The following is a 20582-nucleotide window of genomic DNA, read 5'->3' on the forward strand; positions in this document are numbered from 1 at the left end:
TTTCAGCGCCTTGTCTCCCCTGCCTAATTGCTCCGGGGATACCCGCAACGCCACCCCCCAAAAACAATCGATCACTCAACCAACAACCCCACTGGTTTTATACTCCTGATTAGTGCAGATTCCCTCGCCGTTTGTTTGGAGCCTCGGAGAATTTACCCGAATTGTAGTGCTGGTTTCTTCATCTGGTTTATTTAACTCTAGAAATTACCCGATTGAATAGTAGTGGTTTCTTGATCCGGATTAATAAACACCAGTAGCGATTGCTTTTTAGTGGTTTCTTCATCTGGTTTAATGAACACTTTGTAAAAATTGGTAGTAGTACTAGTTGTTTCTTGATCTGATTTGATAAACGCCACCAGAAAGTACCCGAATAGCACCGGCTTATTGATCATTGATCAGGTTTAATAACTATCGTGTTTTAATAATTGGTGGATTCTTGCTCCGATTTCAGAAACACTTGTTGAGATTAGCTAGTACAACGGCATACATGGAAAGAGTAAAATAAGAAAAAAAAAATAGTAACTTTCTCCACAAATATCTGGAGAGAGAAGCTAGGGGCATCCAAGAGGCAAGCAAGAACACCGGCCCTCTGGTGTTCATAAGACACACAATCCTTGTTCCATCAATTTTCCGTTTCTCGTAAAAAAAGCCGAGGGCCGTACACAGATTTCTCATCACACAAAGCGCTACACCCGGTGGGAGCGCTCTCTGCTGAAAAATATTTACACGGTACAGCGATGGCACGAGGCGTACAGAAAACGAAACCAAAAGGCAAATGCGAAAGGCGAGGGGCATAAGAGCCCTCTGCTAGGGTCCATCTAAATTCCTACGCGCACACGGAGAGGCCACACACGGAGCTAGCACATAGCCGGGGGCGACGCGACGGGGCGAATCTCTCTCTTCTCTTCCCTCCACTCGTCCCTAAATCCAGGCCGTCAGGGTGGGGGCCGGCGGCGACCACGACTCGTCGGCGGCGGTGGTGGCGGCCGGGAGGAGCCGGGAGCGGCAGAGCGGGCAGGTGGCGTGGTCGTAGTCCAGCCAGGTCTCGAGGCAGGCGCGGTGGAAGAGGTGGCCACAGGGCAGGCGGTTCACCACGGCGTCCGCCTCGAAGCGAACAAGGCAGACGCGGCAGTCGGGCGTCGCCGAGGCCGCCGCGCCCCGCCTCCGGCCGAACCGCGCGGGGCGGAACCTGCTCCTGAACCTCTCGGCCAGGCTGGGGCCCGCCGGGGTGGCGGCCGTGAGCTGGTCGGCGCCGTCGGCGTCCTCCCCGGCCAGCAGCGAGGGCGGCGCGGGCAGGCCGAGGAAGACGAGCGCGGCGCGGAGGAGGCCCGCCAGGGCGGCGATCGAGACGACGGCGTGGTAGAGCAGGTAGATCAGGAGGCTCTCCTTGGGCGCCGGCATGCTGGAGATGCCCATCGCGGCGGCCTGGAGGAGGAATGGGGATCGATCCGGGGACCCGTCTGCAATTTGCGCCTTCTTTCGGGGTGGTCTGGGCGAGGGAGCGGTGCGGTGTGGGTGGGGTGGGATGGATACAGTGAGGGAGGGAGGGGGAGTCGGGGTGGGCGCATTTATAGCCGGCCCGGGGGCTGCTGGTGTCACCTCCCTATCCATCCCATCTCGTTCGGGTGGTGCACCGCGACCCGTGTTGGCAGCCCGCCGCCGTCGGATCCGCGCGACGGACGCCCGATCTCATCCCAGAGGGGGAGGAGGGGGGGACACCCCACATGCGGTGCGGTGCGGTTCGATCGTGGGCGCCCAATAATTCCCCGCTCTGGTTCGGTTCGTGGCGCCCAATAATGCGTGCATGGTTCCTGAGGCCAATTATTTGGGCCGGCCGATCCAAGACCCGGTGGACGCATTTGTAGTAGTACGTGCAGTGCACCGCACCGGCGACGAGACGGTACAACGTCGAGCGACCGATCTCACTGTCACGGGACAGTGCGCCCTCCCGGAAGAAAATCGTCGGGCGCGATTGGCGAGGCCGATTGGCTCCGACAGATCCATATCAGAAAGGTGAGGGCGAAAGGGAATTCAATTCGGCCTACCGAACGTAAGCGGCTCAGCACGATTCCTGCCATTTATCCGCTCCGAACCGTGACGTGCTTGACTCGGAAGACATTATCGCAGCCTCATTTCAGTTGAAAAGACACGGGATTTTTTCCCCCGAATCTTTTCTTTTGGAAGCAGGACTAGTATTTCCTTCCGATTCTGCAGGAATGGTTCGGATCAGCTCGCCGATCGGGTTGCCGTGCCTGCACGACTGCGGCCGGCCGGTCGAACCGACGCCCGGCCGGTCACGGTCAGCCCGTGCACCGAGCGGGAATCGATCTCCTGGTACGTACGCCACTGCACTAGCACCACGTCCCCTCCCCTTCGACGCAGTTACGGGCGCGACCAGTCTTGGACGCGCGAGACAGAGACGCGAGAGACGGCGACCGGCGCGGCCACGGGCGCTGCGGCTCGGCCGTTCAGGCTCGGCGGACAGACGCGCGGCCGCCAGGTCCAGTGCCCCGCCCTCCAGGGTGCCTCCGGCGACCCGTGTACTGCCCGTGGGTGCCGGCCGGCCGCGATGGACGCGGAGGTTCTTGTCTTGACCACTAGGCACACCAGTGGGCAGCGGCTGCTTTGCGTAATTGCTTGCCATGGGGAAAAGTCTCGGTGGAACGCACCTAATCATTTTTCGTTGGGGTGCCGCCGGTCCGTCGATGAAAGTTGCCTGGCAAGCTACCGACTACAGTACTGTACTGGGAGTACTTGTTTGTGTTACGTGCCCGTCGACAGTAATCCATCCATCGGACTAATCAACGGAGCTCGGCGTTTCTCTCGCAAAAATTAAAAACTGAAGACGGTCCGGTTGGGCTAGCTTGACTGCTACTAGTAGTAGTACGTAGTACGTGCAGCTCAAGTTTTTTCTTTTTTTTTTGACGGGTACGTGCAGCTCAAGTATTTGTGTTGCGTCTGAACTTGACCACGAACGGCCTGTTGACCTGCGCGGCTAACTAGCTAAGCCGTTGGAGTTTTCAAATGGCGCGTTGCTCTGTCGGTTCATATACAAAGGCTTCACCGAAAGTTTAATGGGGAATTCTGTTCACACGCGCACCGTCCTCGCCCAAACTGAGATCGACCGATATCTTCATTTACTACTCCACCGATGGCGACACCCAAGCACAGCCATTAGCGACAGGCACGCATGTCAGAGAAAATCGAATTTTTCGGATCCTTAGCGAGGTTTTCTATTGCCGAAAACAATTTAAAAAATCTGCTCACACGCGCACCGTCCAGAGACCACGGCACGGAAGCACAACCGAAACGTGTGGGGTGCATGTTTACGTAGCGAATTGACGACTACAATGCATGATCATGCCTCGTAACAGTAACATTTCGCTCGACCGGCGACAGCGAAGGGCAGGAGGATTCCTGTGGCCGGGGCGCGCCCCCTACGGCGAGAGGCGTGCCGCGTAGCATCGCACTCGCACTCGCACTCGCACGGCACGGCTCGATCCACGGCCTAAACAATGCGGCTGCTTGCGTTAAGCGTCCGGTCTGGCATCGTCCCTACTGCGCCGGCACATGCAGCTGCAGTGGCCACCAATGGACGGACGGACGGACACGCGTGGCCTCAGGAGGGGAGGGGAGAGGAGCGGAGGTCGATCGAGCCAAGCAAACGAGAGGTGAGTAGTAGTAGTAGTAGTTTATCTAGCGCATTAGGATAGTGTTTCGGCGCTTCTGGCTACTTAATGACTGGGACGAGCGGGATTTCGCGGCAGATTTGGCGCGCGTGGACTAGTCAGGACGGGGGGGAGGAGTAGTATACGGCGGGGGTGATGTGGGCGCCGGTGATCCACATCTGGAATCCGGTGGACGGCTCCGCCCTTTCCGCCAACCTGCCGGTGCGGTCGATTACTCTATTCAGGCCAGGAGTAAAAGATTCCACGGTGGGTTTTTTAAGTAAATTCCGTGGTGACGGTGCGCTTCAGATAACTTGCGTGGCTTAGGCTTAGGCTTAGGCTTAGGCTAAGGCTTAGCCCGCGATGGCGTGGCTTAACCGCGAGGCCGGCCGGCGAGCAGGCGCGGGCGTGCGTCCACAGGAAGCAAGCGAGGAAGGAAGGAAGGAAGCAGAGGAAAGCGCGTGGGCGGGGTGCTGGGTAGTACCGACGAGGCGAGACCACCGGGGTCGCCGCTGACGTCCGTCGTTGCTTTCCGGCGCCGTCCGAGCGCTGCGGTGCGCCCAGCGCGGCACGCGGGGGCGCGTCCCCATCCCGCGCGCCCGGGTCACGTGGCCGCCGCGTGGCCCGCGCTCGGGGCGACAGCGAGGCGCGCGGAAAGCAACGTGGCGGTGTCTCGAACCGGCGAGGGGGGAGGGAGGCGTGGCGGGGCCGCGCGCCCACGCCGCGCCGCTAGCCGCCGTGCGCCCGCCCGTCCGAGCTGTCGACGGGGCGCCCTCGCCCTCGTCACGCGCCGCGATCGCGATCGCGCGCCCGGGTGGTGCGTGCGTGCGCGCGTGCGCGCGGCTTGACCGCTTGTCCTGTCACCCATACGTGCTGCGTTGGACCGTGGTGACAAGTGTCTGCCACCATGTTGACAACTAGTCCCGTCGTGAGTGAGACCCGTACGTGTGTCTGAGAGATCGAGAAGCGTGATCGGATTTCTCTCTCTCTCTCGTTCGCCCCATCGCCGGCGTGTGCTGCTTGGAATTCCAAGCATCTTTGTGCGCTGCTGCTGCTGGTATGTCTCTCGTCGTTGTGTCCTGTGTGTGCGTGTGTTTGGTGTCATGTCAGGCGAGGATCTTCGTCCGGCGACCCCTGGAACCGTCTAGAAGCAAGCACGTACGCCACAGGGTTACTGTATTTGTTTTTCTGATAAGACCCCACTCACATTGGATGTATTTGAAATTGACGCGCCGCTTTTACGGTACCAAAATGACTCACAGGCAGCAGTAACTAACTCCATCAGTGAAATGATAAAGCACAACAACTAGAAAACAAACTCGGATATATTGAAGCGGATAACTAGCTTGATTCATAAGGACGCAATCCAGACCATGAACTTGCGAACCTAGATAGAATCACAAGACGAAACCACAAGGGTCCTTATGGATTAAGGGCAAGCCCTTCAATCCACACACGGGTTAACACTCAAAGAACTAGTGCTCACAACACAACACCTACAACGCCACGACCATCTTAACTTTTTTGGCTTCTTCATATCTAGGAATTGCTCGCCCTTCATTGTCTTATCCATTATAGGCTTCAAGACATGGTTCACTCCATAATGCATGAAAGAATACTTGTTAGACCTCACATGGTGAGTAGCATTGTGATCAAACTGGCACAACCTTCTCAAAAGGAGATGACAAGCTTGCATCACCACCTTGTTCACATGACTTCCCACTGAAAATTGCACCCTAGCATGATGTGTAATCTCCAGCTTACCAAAACCATTCAACTACTTCACACAATAAAGAAACACTAAGGATCTGTGTAGAAATGGTACACATGTTGTCTTTGCTTTGATCTTTTTGTAATATGGGCATGCTTTTGATTTTTTTCTTGTTTTTTGATAGAATTAATACTCCATGTGTTTCTAAATATAAGTCCTTTTAGAGATTTCCCTAAGGACTACATATACTAAAATCTCTAAAAGGACTTATATTTAGGAACGGAGGGAATACAATTTAATGGAGGACATGCTGGATTTTGTCTTACAAGGCACGACATCCTCACTTTGTCCGATCGGGCTCAATGGATTTAGTAATTATAGGAGAAAAAAACACTAAGGATGAATAAGAGAAAGTGGACAGAAATGACTAGCGACGACGATGATAACCAATAAAACTCCTTGAAATCAATGGATTGGTTGCTTAACAACGGTGTTAGCCACGAGCACAACAATCAATAGGTGGTGCCAACAAGTTGGGTCGACGCCACCAAGGTGGTTAGAATCATGATCCTACCTTCCAATTGTACGAATTTACACGATGGCTGGACTAGTTACACAATTCTAGCTAGTACAATCTATGATTTCTAGACTTTGCTAGATATATTCCTTCGATTTGCATTGTTATCATCCGCATTGATTATGGAATTGTGTTTTCCAACAAACTTGGGCACAGTTGGTATTGAATATTGATTGCAGACTTGTCGTGATGGTAATGGCCACAAATGGAAATTTCTAGGAACCAATAGAGGAAGAGACGAAATTCTGATGACTATGTCATTAGGTGGCGATGGTGAAACATCGGGGGAGAGGAGAGTAGAACTGTACGAGCATGATACTGGGATGCACCTGACAAAGTGATGAAACTTTTTTTAACATTTGTATTACTCTCGTAGCAAAACTACCATAATTCTAACAAAGTCTGATGGCGTCTTCAGGGCCAGATCCGAGCCACACAACAGTGCACCCAGAGGTTCTACCATAATTTGCCATAAAATGGCTTACATCATTCTGAGTGCGAAGAATATGAGTAATACAAGATTTTCATTGTTCCATATAAGCAAACTAATCTCACAAACAATAAAGTATTAACGAGATCTGGCCAAATTCCTTTTCTTCAGCATATTCACAACTTGTAGGCAATAATGTTCCAATGGCCATTGGGAGCTGACTCCATTGAAGATCAAGCGTCGAACCTTCCATAATCACTAGAAATTCAGCCTCGAGGGGGTCACTGCAATTCAGCAATTACATGCATGCAGAGAAAACTATGGAGCCCGGCTGACCTTAGACCATGCCGCTCCCCGCAGCGACAATATCTTCAGCAGATGACCCATTCAGTGTTGAAACTTGATCGTATAGTCGTCCGAAAATTGCCGCGAGTTAGTCCCAAATGAAAATCAGTCAACATCATCATTAGTAACCCCTTTGTAAATTAATATAAGATCTTTTAGATCACTACTTTAGTTTACAGAGGGGGTATCAGTGTACCATTTAAGCTGCACCAACCCAAATAATGCCGAACCATTTGCTTAAAAAGTACATATTCAACATCAAATATTGCAAGTGTACATGTTGCCCCCACGACGGATATGAGTAATACAAGGTTTTCATTGTTCCATGAGCAAACTAATATCACGAACAATAACGCAGTAACGAGATCTGTCCAAGTTTCTTCTCTTCTGCATATTCACAGCTTGAAGGCAATATGTTTCAATGGCCATTGGGAGCTGACTCCATTGAAGATCAAGCATCAAATCTTCCTTAATCACTAGAAGTTGAGCCTCGAGGGGGTCACTGCAATTCAGCAAGTAGCCCGACTGACCTCGGAGGACCATGCCGCTCACAGCAGCGCCAATATCTTCAGCAAATAACCCATTCAGGGTTGAAACTTGATCATATGGTTGTGCGGAAATAGCCACGAGTTAGTCCCAAATGAAAATTAGTCATTGATATTATTACTCGCTTTGATTAACGTCATCATTAGTAGGAGTACCATTTAAGCTACACCAACCCGAATAATGCCGAACCATTTGCTAGAAAATAGATATTCAGCATCAAATACTGCAAGTGTGCATGTTGCCCCCACGACGTATATGCTTATTGAAAGTTTCGAAAGATTTTTCAGATCTCCTGATGAATAGATTATCGCTCGCACAGAGTGTGGACGCTTTGTACTTTTGTAGGGAGCCATGCTATTGTACGAGTACGGTATACTGTCCACCGTTTGAATACTCGGGCCTTCGCTGCTTGCTGGGCCTATGCCCTTGATATTTTTCTGTTTTTGGATTCTACGGGCGGTTGAAGAAGCCGTCACGCAATCAGAGAGAGGATAACGGTAACGCTGGACTCCTGGAGACTTGGTGGAGTGCGATGCTTGCGTCCACGAAGGCTAGTTACTGCCAGAGAGGAGGCCGATAAGTAGTAGCACTCTCCGAGGATAACGGTGGGCTTAAGCCTGTGGCCGCGGGCTTCTTCTTCTTCTTCTTCTTCTTCGCCTGGGGAAGATAGATCCCGCCGGGAGTTGGAGAGAAGATTCCGCTGTAAGTTTTCTTCAGATTCCTGCAGTCTTTTGCCTAGTGTCGGATTCGGCCGCCATGTCAGCTAGGTAGTTTTCAAGTCGAGGATCGATGAACTGGAATCTGGAATGAACTTGGTCTAGAACCTTGTAGAACGTGTGAGTGATGGGTTCGTATCCATACGTACGCGTGTTAGTGGCTTTGTTGGATGCGCCCTGAAGGCGTGCTGCTGTTCCAGTTCATGGTCCTTTGTTGCTGCTGCAGCTACTAGAAAAAGTTAGCCATGCACTCGTTTCATTTGCAGCCTTGCAGTGCAGGGCTATTCTGACCAATTCAAGTTGAAAATCAGAGCTAGTAGATGCTAGACTAGTGACTGATAATAGCAGAGTGCCTTCTTTTCCGAGGGCACGACCAAAGCAAAGCCGGTTCTCTTGGAAGGAATTTTGTTCTAGAAGCACATATTATGTTGAACACAAACAAATACACTGAAAACTTAGTCAGCATAACCAAATACTTCTACTACTTGTTTGGCAGAATATGAATACTCCCTCCGTGCGAGAATAGATGACTCAACTTTATATTAACTTTGGGTCAGATAAGCCGTTCCCATAGAAAAATGGCTGTTTCTGTCAAAAGTTCCAAATGATCGCATGATCCTAGAACTGAATCGATCTTGATAGATTATAGATATACTAGCACCTCCATTTCTGAAAGCAACGCACCATATGTATGTTCCTAAGCTTCCAATTTTATGGCATATTACAGGACTTGTCAGGCACAACTTTCTTAGGGGAAAAGGTGCTTGGAAATGGCCAGTGACATAAACGACGCAGAGCACGAGCAGGCAACCGAAAATCAGTTGGCAAGCATCAGCCGCCTCACACCAGACGTCCTGCACGAGATACTTCTCCGGCTTCCGGTGAGCACTCTGCAGAGGCTCCGCGGGACGTGCCACCAATGGCGCGGCGTGATCAGCGACCCCTGCTTCATCATGGACCATGCCAACCGTGCACCGGAGCACCTCCTCCTCTTCCTGCCCAGGCTGGAGGCCTCGGTGAGCCTCAAGACCGCCATGCCTGGCCGCATGAAGCTCTTCGATGAGAAATGGTCCGTGTCAACGTGGGCGGCGGCGTCCATGGACCCGGACGACCACCTCTTCGCGTCCTGCAATGGCCTGCTCTGCTTCTACAGGAAGTACACGCTGAAGATCGTCAACCCCGCGACCGGCCAGCGGCTGCACCTCTCGAAGCCCGACGGGAGATCGCTCCGCGACCTGTACTATCTCTACAGCTTCGGGTTCCACCCGGCGACGGGGGAGTACAAGCTCGTCTACTTCCTCCGCGAGCCCCGGCACGGCCGGCCGTCGGGGCAGCCGTTCCGCTTCGACGCCGTCCAGGTGCACACCCTCGGCGGGGACGGGTGGCGGGACGTCAGGGCGCCGAGGGAGAGCTGCCTGGTGAACCTCGGCGTCGTCAACGTGGACGGCGCCATGTACTGGCTCGCGGAGGAGGAAGGGGCGTGCTGCGGCGTGGCGGTCATGGCGTTTGATCTGAAGGAAGAGACCTTTGTGACGTTGAGGCCTCCGCCGCTGAGAGCGTGCGGCGGGGCGACGGACGGGCGGCCCTGCGGCGCTCCCGCGCTGTCCTACTACGTGACGGAGGTGGGGAAGAAGACGTGCCTGGTGACCGCCCCTTTCAGCAGCAGCGCCCCCCGGTGGCGCCGCTACAACGCCGAGGTCTCCGGGAGGATGGACGTCTGGACGCTGGAGAGCCGGGGCGAGGACCGGTGGTCGCTCAAGTACAGCGTCGACCTGTCGCCGTCGGCGCCGCGGTGCGTCCCGCAGCCGTGCTTCGTCCGCGGGGGGAAGGTCCTGCTGCACGGCCGCGACGGCGACGCGTTCTGCCGGGACCTGCGGGGCGACGAGGACGACGGCGGGGAGGTGAGGCTGCTGAACTTCCGGCCTTACAGGTACTACGAGACGCAGGCGTACCTGTACAGGGCGACGCTCGTCCCGTTGGACGTGTACGCGGGGGCGGCCATTGCTCGCGCGCCGCACTGGCCTCTCCCGCAACCAGGTTCCTGAATTTCTGATTACGACTCTGCGTTGGCCTTCTGTGGTCATGGTCCGGTATAGGTGTAGGTAACAGAGATGTATTTTGTACAAACTTTCGAACATGTTTACTTGTGAAACATGAATGAATTATGGTGTAATTCTCGGCGGAGATTTAAGCTACTGGTTATTGTAACATATTGTAAGCTAATAAGGATTTTGTGCCCCCGCGAAAAAGTAAGTATTTTGTGCAGTAAGCTTTTCTGTTATTTTTTTTGAGGGGATAAGCTTTTCTGTTCACTCGTGTAGAATAGCGCAAATTCTACCCATGATATATCAAAATGGAAAACGGCAAAGCTTTCGTCCAGAAAACAGGACAGCCTCGAATTTTTAGATCCACCAAAGTTCCTTTTTTTCTGTGAAAAAAAAAGGTTCTGAACACAGAATTTTACCCGAGTCCAGTGGAGAATGGACAGTGTTGGGCTAATTGGGCCGAACCTGGCCTGCGCAGCATAAAACACTCGTTCCTCTTCCGCCACGCTAAAAAAAATAGAACTTGTTCCTCTTGGGCGAAGCCCCGGAGCCGGCACAAAGGGGTCGAAGAGCCAGCCGACGAGGGGGAAGCGGCGGGAAATCATTTCGCCGTCAAGCGGAGAGCTCTCCCATCCCAATCCCATGGCGGCGACCGCGGAGCTCGTCTGATCCTAATCGTGCTTGTGAGTCCTCGATACCTTCTTTTGCTTGCGGAATGCATTCTCCCCCGATTTCCTTCTTGTCCGCGCTCCTCCATCTGTAACGGCGGCTAGGGTTTGTAGTTACTTGCCGTGGTTGAGGTGCTGGCTACTTGCTGTAATGGCGCCCGAGGGCGTCTAGGGTTTGTAGTTACTTGCTGTAGTTGAGGGATTGAGGCACCGAGGGACGGCGCGCACGAGTGTTCGCTGGATTTGACAGTAATCTGCACTTTTGGTGCATGAGAGATTTTTTTTTTTTTGACCGTGGGTTCACTTTGGGTAACTAGAGATTGTTACTTTTTTTAGCCTGGAGTGGTCAAAATTTCGGAGCAGAAATTTGGAGATGCTATCAGTATCTTCCTGCACATTGGTTGGTAAATTACCTTGAAAGCGAGATAAAAAAAATTAAAAATGCATGAATGTTACCTTCTTTCTTTGCCCATGAAATTACTTAAATGTCAGTTTCTATGTAGCTATCATTAATTGAAATGTGTGTTCGCAGAAGGGTTTGGTATTTCAGCTGCTTCGGCATTGGGTGCTCACTATGGTCACTGAAGAAACCAAATCAATGAAGCAAATAAATGAGGAATGCATCATAAACCACCTCCCAGGGGACCTCATTGAGCGGGTCTTTTTGAGGCTTCCAGTGAGCACTCTGTTGACGTGCGTCGGAGTCTGCAAGCATTGGCACAACATCATCCGGGATCCACAGTTTGTTGCATTGCACCTCCAGTGTGCGCCAAGTTATGCCCTTGTGTTCTTCCCGCCAGGTTTGGTTTCAGGGAAGCACTACCCTAGCGATGCTGTCCTAATTGATGAAGCCTGGTCGCCATCGACATATACAGTGCCAGTGATTGGGCCTGGTGATTTCCTTTTTGGTTCATGCAATGGCCTTCTTGGCTTATACACAAAGACATCAATGATCAAGATAGCTAACCTTGCAACTGGTGAATGTCTACATCTTGGGAAACCTGTGAAGAATCTGAAAGGTGATCATTTCTGTTTCTATAGCTTTGGATTTCACCCCGTGACAAAAGAATACAAGATTACACACTTCCTTGGTGATTGCATTAATGGTCGTCCCCATAATAAAGACAAGTTCAACATCATTCAAGTTTACACGCTTGGTGATGAGAAATGGAAAGATATCCAAACTCCAGAAGCTCTTAGCTTGATCAGTGTGAGAAACTCTGGAGTTGTCAATGTTGATGGGAAAATGTATTGGTTAACTGAAGACATGTCAGCTAGCTGGCAGCATGCAGTTATGTCCTTTGATATCAGGGAAGAAAGTTTTGCAATGATACAACTGCCAGCAGCACGCGAAGATCATGATTACTATGGTTCTCGTAAGTTCTTGATCAGAGATATAGATGGGAAAATATGTATAGTGACTGCTCAAACTAGTCGTTATGATGCCCGAACTCTTGTCGGTGAGCTGCAGATCTGGGCACTTGACAACATGGTAGAGCAAAGGTGGAGCCAGAAGTACAACATTAAGTACCCACCAGATTACATTCTGGGTCCACGTTTTGTTCACAGGGATAGAATCCTCACACAACGTGGCCACAATAATGTATGTTCGTACGAGTTGCTTGGTGAGAACTTCGAGATTGATTCAAGTAAGATGGTGAAGCTGTTAGATTTCAGTCCCTGCAGGCACAACTTGCAATCTCACAACTGTGTGAAGTCACTTGTACGTTTAGATGTATACAAGAATGCTAAGATTGTGTGTAGGCCAAAACAGCGGGAAGGCTGGGAATTGAACAAGTGGGAGGCGTGGGAGCGTGGGCTCTCTGAGAATGAAAAATTGCGGAGTGTCATTCACCAAGTTGAGCTTAATGGAATTGTATGTCGACTGCATTCAAATTGAGTTTAGCAGACATTCATTATTCTGGAAATTTTAACAATAGCTGAGTTGCAGAAATTTAACGGAAATTCATTATTTGACAGGCATGTGCACAACAAAATGGCATATGGTTCAATGATATACTGCAACATATATTGGATGATGCGATTCGACGGGAAATAGGCATGAAAATCGATCAAATATTTCCAAACTTTCCAGACCAGGTAATTCTTTACCTAAATGGACGTCAGCATACCTTTATTTTTCACATTTAAATTTGAATAGGCATTAATCATTTGAAAAGCAGAAGGCATATGAATGTTTGAGTGCACCCTTATCGTTGTTGTAACACATGCCTTGCATGAGACTCCAGCAGACAAGACCCCTCCGGCATCTTAATTGTGTGGCACAGAAGCTGGATCAGGACAATTTAATTGCTCGTATTAATAATAGTGAGACTATTATAAAGGTATAGTGTTTTAAATTTACAAGCCAGATCATTGACGACTTTTCGTTGAAACATGTCAAATGAATAAAGTTAAACTTGTCTACAGGCTATGATTCAGACAACAAATAGTATCTTTGACATGATTGATAGTGCTGTAGATGACCAGGTAAAAGTTTACATTTGATCTAATTTTTTCATGTTTTCCCTTTCTGCTATAGCTCGCTAGTTCTTGTCTCCAATATCTGTTTTAATCTCTTCCGGAATAAAAGAAATAGTTTCTTATGAAATATAAGCAAAGTAATTGGATTATCTCATGTCATACAAATGAATGACCCCCTTGTAATAATGCAATTATTTTCCATCCCATATTTTAATTTATGCATACACCTGTACTTTAGTTCTTTTTGCTAAGTGTGCAAGTTGTCTAGTTGTCGTGTTCATTGATTTGTTAGGTAGGTAGCCCGTACCCCACAATCAACAAATTTTGCATCAGTAAGAAATATTTTTTTCATCAAGGTTTGTGTAAGTGCCCTAAATTTGGGAACTGGGTTGGTTGCAAAACACTTTACATGTTGATTCCTTTCTTAACTTGTATTTTCAGACTTACAGACATAGATATAGGTTCTGCCAAGTTTTATCGTCTTTTAATGGCATGGTATTGCTTTCAGTCCCATTCTTATACATTTGCTGGCAGACTTAGTGAATAATGGTTAATTGAGCATAGCTGTGCAGCTGTGTTTGGAACTAAAAGTTACTTTGGTTGCTGTCAAGTAATGTAAGAGGTACTTAAAGTTGTTCTACATCGTACAGCTTTATATAGCAGACAAATTAACATATAAGACTTGAGGAACATTCAGAGTAGGAAGCATGGATTGATTGGTAAATGTTAAATTTTCATTTCCCGTTTTCTCGTTTGAGCTTCAAGTTCAAAATCTGGCGACATGATTATTATGCTGTCTGTGCACCTTTTCTTTTTAAAGGAACTGAAAACATTTTGTTATCTTTCCTGTAATGGGAATTCTAGACTTTTGCCTGATGTGTGATGAAAGTACCATTGTCTTGTGTTTGAACCTTACTCATGTTTCAGATTGGTGCTTCGAGTACAAATGCTGGCATTTCTTCTCAGAATCACAGCGAGGGCGATGACGCGAAGACTTGATACTTGAGAGCTTATCGTCATTCTTCTCAGCCTACTAAGGCTGTTATTCAACTCTTGCTTCTTTTTACCGTCGAGGGACTTGTTAGCTCTTTCGCCTGTAGAGCAGTTATTTCTGCAGTACCACCGTTATGTTTTCTCCATTTCAATTTGTTGCACTTGGACCTGATTAAAAATATTGGTCTGTTTGAGACACTGAAGAATTTGCGTACTGAAAGACCTTTGATCAGAAGATCCAAACCAGGTTCCTGACACGCCCTATATTCTGAATCTCTGTTACAATTCTGCGTTTGCCTTTTGGGGTCATGGTCCAGTAGAGTAGCAAGGTATCTTACGTATCTTTAGAACATGATCATGCCGGAAATATGAATTGTGGTGTGATTCCGGTCAGAGTTGTAAGCAAGTGGCTAAATATGTAAATTTTCATTACTGTTTTGCGCAGTTAGCGTTGTTTGTTAATTTGTGAACTGCAACGCCTCCAATTTGCACGCCCTGAACACAGCGACCATGATCTTGATCCCGAAACACGAGGGCGCTACGCAGCTCACTGACTTGAGGCCTGTTAGCCTGATCCACAGCGTCGCCAAATGACGTTGTGCTCTTCATCAGCCCATCCCGGACTGAGATGCATGCCGATGCCGTTGTCACTCTTGTGGAGTTGTTCCACTCCATCTCGGGGCTGCGGACCAACTGGAGCAAGAAGAGTGCAGCAACTCCGATCAAATGCTGCCACGACCACGAGACGGCCCTGTTGGCTGCCGTTGTCTGATGCAAGGCTAAGAAGAGAAGATCTACAACCAATCCTTGACGCACTGGCCAAGAGACTCCCTGGCTGGACATGTAAGCTCATTGCACTACCAGCAAGAATCCCATTTGCTCTCTCTGCCACCCACACCGACCCCGAGACGGCGTTACATCTCATCGCTGGCTACCCCTTCTCCCGGCAAGTTTGGGCACAAACGGCCTTCTACTTAGGGAGGCCTTTCTCTGACCTGGACATGTCCATGGCAGGCAGCCTACGCTCTCGGTTCGGACGGCCGATCTCCAGAGCCACCGCGAAGGCTGCCTGCCCCTGCCTGCTTGTTTCTTGCTGCCTTTGGAAGGAACGAAACGACAGGATCTTCAACGCTAAATTCAGCTCTGTTGCACACGTTCATCATTGACGATAGGCAGTCTGATGGATGTAGACCTGGCCATGGGCAGCCCGGCCCGAAAATCCTGGGCCGGGCTGAGCCCGTGTGTGCCATCGGGCCTGGCTTGGGCCTGGGAAATGAGCCTGACAGGTAAATCAGGCCGGGCTCAGGCCTGCAAAAAACGTGATTTTAGCCGTAGCCGGGCCGGGCTCAGGCCTGCAAAAAACGTGATTTTAGCCGTAGCCGGGCCGGGCCGACTGGGCTCGGGCCGGAATTAGTAGGCCCGATTACTGGGCCGGGCCTGGCTTTTTAGCATCAGGCTTTTTTAGGCCTGGCCCGAAGACCGGCCTGGCCCGAGATATGCCCAGGTATAGATGGATGTGCTGCACTTTATTCTATGAATGGATGGTGCTAGGCCGGTGTTTGTAGGCAGGGTCTCCGGCGCCCTGCTCTGTCTCCTTTTCTCGTTTTTTTGCACCTGTACTGTACTTTGTACTCTCCTTCATCAATGAAAATCAGCACCCTGCTGCTTTTTCGTCAAAAAAAATTCTACCCCTGAGATCAATGAAAAATGACAAGCTTTGCCATTTCCTCCAGAAAATAATGAATCGGGGAATTGTTTCTTCTTTTAAAGGTACAAAATTAAGATTTAACCGAAGTTCTAAAATATTTTTGAACAATGCTGTACTCGAGTGTAATGGAGAATGGCAGTAGCGTTTTGTTAATTAGGCCGAAGACACAACAGTCGATACCGAATCTTTCTAAGAGCCATTTTTGTCGGGTTCGATCCTACGTGGCACGCGCGAGCGAGCGCCCTTGATGCATACATTAATGTTTGGGAAACGTTTGCTGCCGGTGCGCCGGTCGAAGCGTTGCGCCGCGCGCTTCGTTGGATCGAAGGCAATCCTACAGCCCTTGTGTGTTGTCTTCCACTCGTCCCTTTTCTTCAGATCCCGTCACGATGCAAACTGCATCTCCCGCTCACGACCATAACCCATCCCCTCCATCCCGCGAGCGGAAGTTGTTGTGAGAGCATCGGTCTCCGGCCACCGCCCTGCACCACCGGGCGTGAAACCGAGGCCGTCATCTATTTGTCCTACTCCAGCGAACTGGCGGCCACCCCCACACTTCCTCCTCGGCTTTTTTCCCCTCTCCAGCCATGGGACAAGAGATGGGTGGCCCTCTATGTTGCAACCAGGCGGCCGAGGTGTCGCCGTAGACGAAAGCCAACCAATGTTTGCGGACCGTAGGGGACGCATGCTGGGACCAGCCCCACAGATGCTACAACCAATTTATTTTTTGCTCGAACCACCATCAGAGATGCTGGGAAGCTGCTACCGCGTGCAATCGAGCTGCAACCAGCAGCTCAAAAAGCTACATCCGGCGACTTTGTTTGCTGGAACCAGAGAAAGCGGCGGGGTTGTGTCAGGCGACGACGTACGACCGACGTACTGCGGAGCTGCAACCTGCAACAACATTTGTTACAACCGTTGACCATTTTTGCTGGAACCAGAGAAAGCGACGGGGTTGCGTCAGGCAACGGCGGAGCTGCTACATGCGGCGAAATGCTACGACCACCGTGATGCGGAGCTGCAATCGGCAACACCATTTATTACAAACATAGTCCATTTTTGCTGGAACCAGAGAAGATCGAGGCTACTAATGGTGCACGGCGAGCTTCAACCAGCGACATGAGATGCTACAACCAGCACAATTTTTTGCTGGAACCACATATTGTGATTTTTGCGAGTTACTTCATCGTCTCCATCGTTCCATCCATGCTGGGGCGGCACCGGTAGGGGCACAATGTTCCAACCACTTACTTGTTTTGCTGGAACCAGCGAGGGACGAGGAAGCGTCGTACTATTGCCGGCGAGCAGCGGTGCCGCGGCCAACGACGGCAACCCATGGCCACAAAGGGCGAGGGAGAAGTGTAGGGGAGGTGCTGCCGGCGTGCAGCAGAGCGGGTAAAAAAGGCGACCGGTGACGGCGGCGCGCGTCGACGGCGAGGCAAGCCGGCGGGGGCGGAGGCAACGGCTGTCTGGGAACGGGGTGGAGCTGCGTGGCGAGGTGAGGAAGACAACACAGAGGAGAGACACACGAGGGGGGAAGGGATGAAGCAGCTTTTTGGATAAGGAACTGATGGCCTAGATGAATTGGATCGGATGGCTAGGGCGCGACCGGCCCAAATTTGGGCCGGCGCACCGGCGCCTAGCGCTGGCCTTAATGTTTTGGATAAGGATTTTATGCCCCCGCAAAAAAATAAGTATTTTGTGCAATAAGCTTTTCTGTTCACTCGTGTAGTGAATTGCACAAATTCTACCCATGATATATCAATGGAAAATGGCAAAGCTTTCGTCCAGAAAACAGGACAGGCTCGAATTTTTAGATCCACCAAAGTTCTTTTTTTTTTGAAAAAAAAAGTTATGAGTCCAATGGAGAATGAACAGTGTTGGGCTAATTGGGCCGAACCTGGCCTGCGCAGCATAAAACACTCGTTCCTCTCTTCGGCCACGCTAGAAAAAATATAACTTGTTCCTCTTGGGCGATACCCGGAGCCGCCGGAAGGGGTCGAGGAGCCGACGAGGGGGGAGCGGCGGGAAATCATTTCACCGTCAAGCGGAGAGCCCTCCCATCCCAATCCCATGGCGGCGACCGCGGAGCTCGTCTGATCTGAAATTCTGAATCGTGGTCGTGAGCCCTCGATGCCCCCTTTTGCTCGCGGAATGCATTCTCCCCCGATTTCCTTCTTGTCCGCGCTCCTCCATCTGTAACGGCGGCTAGGGTTTGTAGTTACTTGCCGTGGTCGAGGTGCTGACTACTTGCTGTAATGGCGTCTAGGGTTTGTAGTTACTGGCTGTAGTTGAGGGATTGAGGCGCTGGTGGGAGGCGCGCACGAGTGTTCGACAGTAATCTGCACTTTTGGTACATGAGAGAAAATATATTTTGTTGACCGTGGGTTCACTTTGGGTAACTGGAGATTGTTGACCTTTTCTTAGCCTGGCGAAGCGAGTATTTTTAGTGAAAATTTCGGAGCAGAGATTTTGAGATGCTATCAGTATCTTCCTTGGCACATTGGTTGGTGAATAACCTTGAAAGCGAGATATGAATGCATAAATTTCACATTCTTTCTTTGCCCATAAAATTATTTCAAAGTCAGATCTATCTAGCTATCATTAATTGAAAATGTGTGTTTGGCTGTTTGCAGAAGGGTCTGGTAGTTCAGCTGCTTCAGCATTGGCTACTCACTATGGTTACTGAAGAAACCAAATCAAAGAAGCAAATAAATGAGGAATGCATCATAAACCGCCTCCCGGTAGACATCATTGAGCGGATATTTTTGGGGCTTCCAGTGAGCACTCTGTTGACGTGCGTCGGAGTCTGCAAGCACTGGCACAACATCATCCGGGATCCACAGTTTGTTGCATTGCACCTCCAGTGTGCGCCAAATTATGCCCTTCTGTTCTTCCCGCGAGGTTTGGTTTCAGGCGAGCCCTACCCTAGTGATGCTGTCCTAATTGATGAAGCCTGGGCGCCATCGAGATATGCAGTGCCAGTGATTGGGCCTGATGATTTCCTTTTCGGTTCATGCAATGGCCTTCTTGGCTTATACACAAAGACATCAATGATTAAGATAGCTAACCTTGCAACTGGTGAATGTCTACATCTTCAGAAACCTGCGAAGAATGTGAAAGGTGATCTGTTTCTACAGCTTTGGATTTCATCCCGTGACAAAAGAATACAAGATTACACACTTCCTCGGTGATTGCGTTAATGGTCGCCCCCACAATAAAGACAGGTTCAACATCATCCAAGTTTACACACTCGGCGATGAGAAATGGAAAGATATCCAAACTCCAAAAGCTCTTAGCTTGATCAGTGTGAGAAACTCTGGAGTTGTCAATGTTGATGGCAAAATGTATTGGTTAACTGAAGACATGTCAGCTAACTGGCAGCATTCAGTTTTGTCCTTTGATCTATTGGAAGAAAGTTTTGCAATGATACAACTGCCTGCAGCATATGAAGATCATGATTATTATGGTCCTCGTAAGTTCTGGATCAGAGATATAGATGGGAAGATATGCATAGTAACTGCTCAAACCAGTCACTATGATGCCAGAACTGTTCTTGGTGAGCTGCAGATCTGGACACTTGACAACACGGCAGAGCAACAAAGGTGGAGCCGGAAGTACAACATTAAGAACCCACCTAATTACATTCTGGGTCCACATTTTGTTCACAGGGATAGGATCTTCACACAACTTGGCAGCGATGATGTATGTTCGTATGAGTTGCTTAGTGAGAACTTCAAGATTGATTTGAGCAAGATGGTGAAGCTGTTAGATTTCAGTCCCCACGGGCAGAACTTGCAATCTCACAAGTGTGTGAAGTCACTTGTACGTTTAGAAGTATTCAGTAAGGCTGGCATCGTGCGCAGACCAAAGCAGCGGGATGGGTGGGAACTGAAAAAATGGGAAGCTTGGGAGCAGAATCTTGCCAAGAAGGAAACAATGTGGTCCAGACTTTATGAAGACTAGTAAGATGCCCGTGCGTTGCACGGAATAACTATGCATGTGTTTAGATTGACGTATGTCGGGTCATCCCATGTATGTTATCAATATGCTTTTCCAAATATTCAATTATGTTCCCGAGCTTACATACATCCAAATGAATAGTAAATGCAAACAATATAGAATTTTTCAGTATTACACACACCATACGGGCTGGGCATTAGCCACCCAAACCCAATACACACACGCACATACACACACCATACGGGCTGAGCATTAGCCACCCAAACCCAACACGCGTAAACAACTACTCCCTACATCATCCTTGGTAACATGAACAAGAGCATCGTCAACCAGTAACCTGACAAACTGCAGTTAACTCTCATACAGAAAAAAAAAGATATTGTACACAGAATCCCAAAATAGACCAACACAGGAGAGCACAAAAAGGACGACGACGACTACATCGCTAGTCTCATGACCATGGGGTTTGGGGTTCCAGCCATGTCGACGCCCATACACTTCCTGCACCACCATCACCAGCTTGCTGGATCTATGTCACAACAGTCCTCAAAGAGCTCCTTTCTGCAAGGTTGCTCAAGATGTTAGGAACTGACAAACACACAAAACTACATTGTTTGGATCCCCAGGACCTTCTTTTAGTCGTTTGCTCAAAACCATCTATGCTAACAATGTTGGCCCTCGAGCTCTGGCTTCATCCATCTTCTCACCTAAAAGGAAATCAGGTAATC

The 20582-nt window shown here is 49.8% G+C and overlaps 3 protein-coding genes, 1 long non-coding RNA gene and 1 pseudogene across 9 annotated transcripts; 3 read left to right on the forward strand and 2 right to left on the reverse strand.

Moving 5' to 3' along the window:
• Positions 1–614: 614 nt before the first annotated feature.
• Positions 615–1549, reverse strand: LOC125509667 (probable E3 ubiquitin-protein ligase XERICO). The gene has a single exon (XM_048674687.1). It carries the CDS (start codon positions 1414–1416, stop codon positions 922–924), a length of 495 nt encoding a protein of 164 aa, XP_048530644.1. The 5' UTR covers positions 1417–1549; the 3' UTR covers positions 615–921.
• A 4742-nt stretch (positions 1550–6291) lies between these two features.
• On the reverse strand, positions 6292–7747 carry LOC125509670. Its single transcript, XR_007284183.1, has 2 exons — positions 6723–7747; positions 6292–6632 (listed from the first exon to the last, which is right to left on the reverse strand). It is a non-coding gene; the product is annotated as an uncharacterized LOC125509670 (long non-coding RNA).
• Positions 7748–7775: 28 nt separating this feature from the next.
• LOC125509669 (putative F-box/kelch-repeat protein At3g22730) lies at positions 7776–10262 on the forward strand. Its single transcript, XM_048674693.1, has 2 exons — positions 7776–7979; positions 8721–10262. The coding sequence occupies exon 2, from the start codon at positions 8764–8766 to the stop codon at positions 10036–10038; it is 1275 nt and encodes a 424-aa protein (XP_048530650.1). The 5' UTR covers positions 7776–7979; positions 8721–8763; the 3' UTR covers positions 10039–10262.
• A 128-nt stretch (positions 10263–10390) lies between these two features.
• On the forward strand, positions 10391–14614 carry LOC125509668 (putative F-box protein At3g23960). 6 transcript variants are annotated; one of them, XM_048674692.1, is made up of 7 exons: positions 10391–10721; positions 11239–12582; positions 12687–12806; positions 12956–13051; positions 13137–13196; positions 13841–13909; positions 14118–14257. In XM_048674692.1, exons 2-6 carry the CDS (start codon positions 11281–11283, stop codon positions 13874–13876), a joined length of 1614 nt encoding a protein of 537 aa, XP_048530649.1. In that variant the 5' UTR covers positions 10391–10721; positions 11239–11280; the 3' UTR covers positions 13877–13909; positions 14118–14257. The 6 variants fall into 6 exon arrangements, 5 of the variants coding, with proteins under 5 accessions (XP_048530649.1, XP_048530648.1, XP_048530645.1 ...); XM_048674691.1 differs by having other exon boundaries at positions 13841–14614; XM_048674688.1 differs by lacking the exon at positions 13841–13909 and having other exon boundaries at positions 14118–14614.
• A 3281-nt stretch (positions 14615–17895) lies between these two features.
• LOC125556208 lies at positions 17896–19880 on the forward strand (annotated as a pseudogene).
• Positions 19881–20582: the final 702 nt, after the last annotated feature.

The sequence above is a fragment of the Triticum urartu genome, chromosome 5 (assembly GCF_003073215.2).
Source record: "Triticum urartu cultivar G1812 chromosome 5, Tu2.1, whole genome shotgun sequence".
NCBI classification, from domain to species: domain Eukaryota; kingdom Viridiplantae; phylum Streptophyta; class Magnoliopsida; order Poales; family Poaceae; genus Triticum; species Triticum urartu.

Excerpts from the sequence above, each read along its gene's own strand:
- LOC125509669 (XM_048674693.1), top strand. The coding sequence starts at position 8,764 with ATGGCCAGTGACATAAACGACGCAGAGCACGAGCAGGCAACCGAAAAT.
- LOC125509667 (XM_048674687.1), bottom strand. The coding sequence starts at position 1,416 with ATGGGCATCTCCAGCATGCCGGCGCCCAAGGAGAGCCTCCTGATCTAC.
- LOC125509668 (XM_048674688.1), top strand. The coding sequence starts at position 11,281 with ATGGTCACTGAAGAAACCAAATCAATGAAGCAAATAAATGAGGAATGC. Across the intron at positions 12,583-12,686 it reads AAGTTGAGCTTAATGGAATT|GCATGTGCACAACAAAATGG; the intron begins GTATGTCGACTG and ends ATTATTTGACAG. Across the intron at positions 13,052-13,136 it reads ATAGTGAGACTATTATAAAG|GCTATGATTCAGACAACAAA; the intron begins GTATAGTGTTTT and ends ACTTGTCTACAG.